This window comes from Dendrobium catenatum, unplaced genomic scaffold (assembly GCF_001605985.2).
Source record: "Dendrobium catenatum unplaced genomic scaffold, ASM160598v2 fragScaff_scaffold_920, whole genome shotgun sequence".
NCBI classification, from domain to species: Eukaryota; Viridiplantae; Streptophyta; class Magnoliopsida; order Asparagales; family Orchidaceae; genus Dendrobium; species Dendrobium catenatum.
The window spans coordinates 1120812-1124276 of record NW_021319382.1 but is presented as its reverse complement, the minus strand read 5'-3'; the positions used below and the strand labels follow the sequence as shown (position 1 = coordinate 1124276).

At 45.8% G+C, this 3465-nt stretch overlaps 1 protein-coding gene across 1 annotated transcript; it reads right to left on the bottom strand.

Moving 5' to 3' along the window:
• Positions 1 to 841: 841 nt before the first annotated feature.
• LOC110114328 lies at positions 842 to 3465 on the bottom strand. Its single transcript, XM_020847179.1, has 2 exons — positions 2114 to 3465; positions 842 to 1988 (listed from the first exon to the last, which is right to left on the bottom strand). The coding sequence occupies exons 1-2, from the start codon at positions 3463 to 3465 to the stop codon at positions 842 to 844; spliced, it is 2499 nt and encodes an 832-aa protein (XP_020702838.1).

Sequence of the window (3465 nt, the reverse complement as noted above, 5' to 3'; positions counted from 1 at the left end):
ATTCTGCGAATTCAGTGGCTGATTTGCTGTTGCATTTTGGCAGGACCGCGATATCCACTATGTGGTTTGGCTCTTTCGTTTAAACGATGCTGAAGGGGCTTTTACCAGTAGACCGATTGGTCATACTGTTATAGGCAAATTCAGCTTGACCCAACACTTCGTCCCAAAGCTTGGGGTGTTCCTGTACCACACAATGGAGAAAGTTTCCCAATGTCCTGTTGACGACTTCGGTCTGCCCATCCGTTTGAGGATGATAGGCGGAACTGAGCTTAATATCTGTGTGAAGTCGCCGCCATAATTCTTTCCAGAAATTACTAATGAACTTAACATCACGATCAGAAGTTAAGATCCGGGGTAATCCATGGAGCCGCACGATTTCAGCGAAGAAGACACGGGCTACATTCAATGCATCGAACGTCTTCTTACAAGCCAAGAAATGAGCCATCTTTGAGAAGCGATCGACTACCACCATGATTGAATCATGACCCCTCCGAGTTCGTGGTAAACCCATTATAAAATCAAGACTTAAATCTTCCCAAATGGTCTCCGGTGTCGGTAACGGTAAATACGGTCCTTGTAGATTTCCACCAGTTTTATAAGTTTGACAAACAGAACATCGTTCTACAAACCTCATTACATCCCGGTGTATATGTGGCCAAAAAAATCTGACCTGTAGTTGTAGATATGTGTTGTTTCGCCCCACGTGTGCAGCTAGACCACCACATTGAATCTCCTTAATTAACTGCGGTCGCCATGATGAATCAGGTATGCACAATTGATTCTGCCGAAATAGGAATCCATGTCTTATGGTGAATTCACGCACTTGGTCATTATTCAGACACTATTTCCAAATTTTAGAGAAGTCCTGACCCGTCGCATATAAATCCTTTAAGCAATCCAGACCCGTTATCTCGGTTTGCAGCTGTGTGAGAAGGACACTCCACCGGCTGATGGCGTCCGCAACCTTGTTCTGTGCACCCGCCTTGTGTTGCAAGACGAAATTGAATTGTTGCAAGAACAGTATCCATTGAGCGTGCATACGGTTGATATGTTTTTTACTGTTGATGAATTGCAACGCCTGGTGATCGCTACTGAGAATAAACTCCTGGTGAAGAAGGTAAGGCTCCCACTGCTTAAAAGCTCGCACCACCGCGTAGAGTTCTTGCTCGTAAACACTCCACTTTTGACTCGCCGGACATAGCTTTTCGCTGAAGAACTCCACAGCTCTGTTCTCATGACTTAATACCGCTCCAATGCCCGTGCTTGAAGCATCGGCATCCACATGAAATGGTTTGTCAAAATTTGGTAAGGCCAGTACCGGCGCAGTTGATAAGGCCAACTTGATTGCTGCAAAGCTCACTTGTTGATCGTCTCCCCAAAAATACTGTTTAAGATTTAAATAGTCGGTAATAGGTGCCATGACTGTGCTGAAATCCTTGATGTAACGGCGATAGAAGTTGGCGAGCCCGTGAAAGCTGCAGACATCCATGAACGAACGGGGAGTTTGCCATGACGTGATAGCCTCAACCTTGCGTTTATCGACTTGTATGCATGCAGAGGAAACTACGAAGCCCAGAAAATATACAGCAGGCGAAGCAAACTCACACTTCAAGTAGAGTTGATGTTGGCGGAGAACAGTCAGAATCTTGGACAGATGTTCCAAGTGAAGTGCATGGGAAGTACTATATATGAGAATATTGTCAAAATAAGCAACGCAGAATTTTTTGATGAATGGTTTAAGGACCTCTGTCATTAACCGCATAAAGGTAGAAGGCGTGTTACAAAGCCCAAAGGGCATGACCCGCCACTCGTATAATCCATGGCGAGTTTTGAATGCAGTTTTCCACTCATCGCCTGGACGAATACGGATTTGATGGTACCCACTTCGGAGATCCAACTTTGAGAAAATGGTGGCTCCGGACAGCTTCTCTAGCAGCTCTTCCACCTGTGGCACTGGGAAGCGATACTTGACAGTGATTTTGTTGATCCTGGAATCAAGTCAATCTGATGCTGTAAAGATCGTAAAGGTGGTAGTGTTGTTGGTGCCGGATCAGCCAGTACATCCCAAAATTGATCCAATAAATGCTCTACTATCTGTTGTCCCGTTCTGTACTCAGTCGCTGGAGCAGTTTCCCTGAGGACCAAAGCAAACAGCAGGGAATTTTCTTGATACAAATTTAATAATGCACTACCTGTAACAAACTGAAGGACCGATGGCACCGTCCTTGTCTTGTCTCCCGGTGACGAATTAGGTAGCAAACGCAGTCGTCGGCCTTTCCACTCTAAGGAGTAAGTGTTAGCACGACCATCATACATAGCTCCTACATCAAATTGCCATGGACGGCCCAAGATTAAATGGCATACATCCATATCAACTACGTCGCATAACACCTCACATGAGTAGTGCTTCCCAATGGAAAATTGAACTCGGCACATATCCGTAACCGAGATTTCCATGCCTTTCTTGACCCAGCTGATTTTGTAGGGTTGAGGATTCTTCGTCGTCTTCAATTGAAGTGCTTGCACCACGACGCGAGAGACCACATTCCCCGTGCAACCACTATCCACCAATAAGTCACATACCTTTCCTCCTATGGTGCATTTAGTTTTGAAAATTGAGTGCCTCTGAGAATTAATCTGCTTCTTTGGAGCCAAGAGCAATTTTTCCAGCATGCACATTAGAGGTTCGCCTTCGTCTGCAATCACGTCTTCGACATCTTCGTGATGCTCCTCGTCTGGAGGCTCCTGCTCAAACTCCCCTTTCCCGTCAAGTAGTTGTATCTGTTGTCTGTTAGGGCATTCGTTGGACTTATGCCCGGGTTGAAAGCATCTGAAACATTTGAGACCTTGTGGCCTTGGATAAGGATTGTCCCTAATTGGACCCCTGGGCTTCACTGGCATCTTGGTGTCAACATTGGTATTCAATGAACTCACTGAAGCACTGTGATCTACCAGAGGTGGTGTTTTGTGGATAATTGTTCCTGGCGATTTAGCATTTTCAAACCTGGTCTCTACCGTGCTTCTCCGGTTTGAACTACCTTTTCCATGCCGAGCCAGCTGCATTTCTGTTTTGAGAGCAAAATTCACAGCTTGAGAGAGGGACCAGACTGAGTTTAGTTCTAATTTGTCTTGGATGATGTCTTTCAAGCCCCCAATGTATCGGGCGACCAGCTGGTTAGTAGTTTCATTCAGGTCATTCCTCGCCGATAAACTATAAAACTCTTCTGTGTATTCGCTGACTGACCAATGATTTTGCGAGCAATGCTGGTACTTTAAGTATAGCATCTGCTCGTAATCTGTCGGAAGGAAATGTGCGCGCAGGAGTTGTTTCATCCGCACCCAACTACGAACAGAACCCCGTCCTTCCCGCCGTCTTGACTGCAACAATTGAGACCACCACGCGCTTGCGCCACCCTTGAGTCTATAGGCGACATACTTGACTTGCTTCTCCGGCTCAATCTCCAT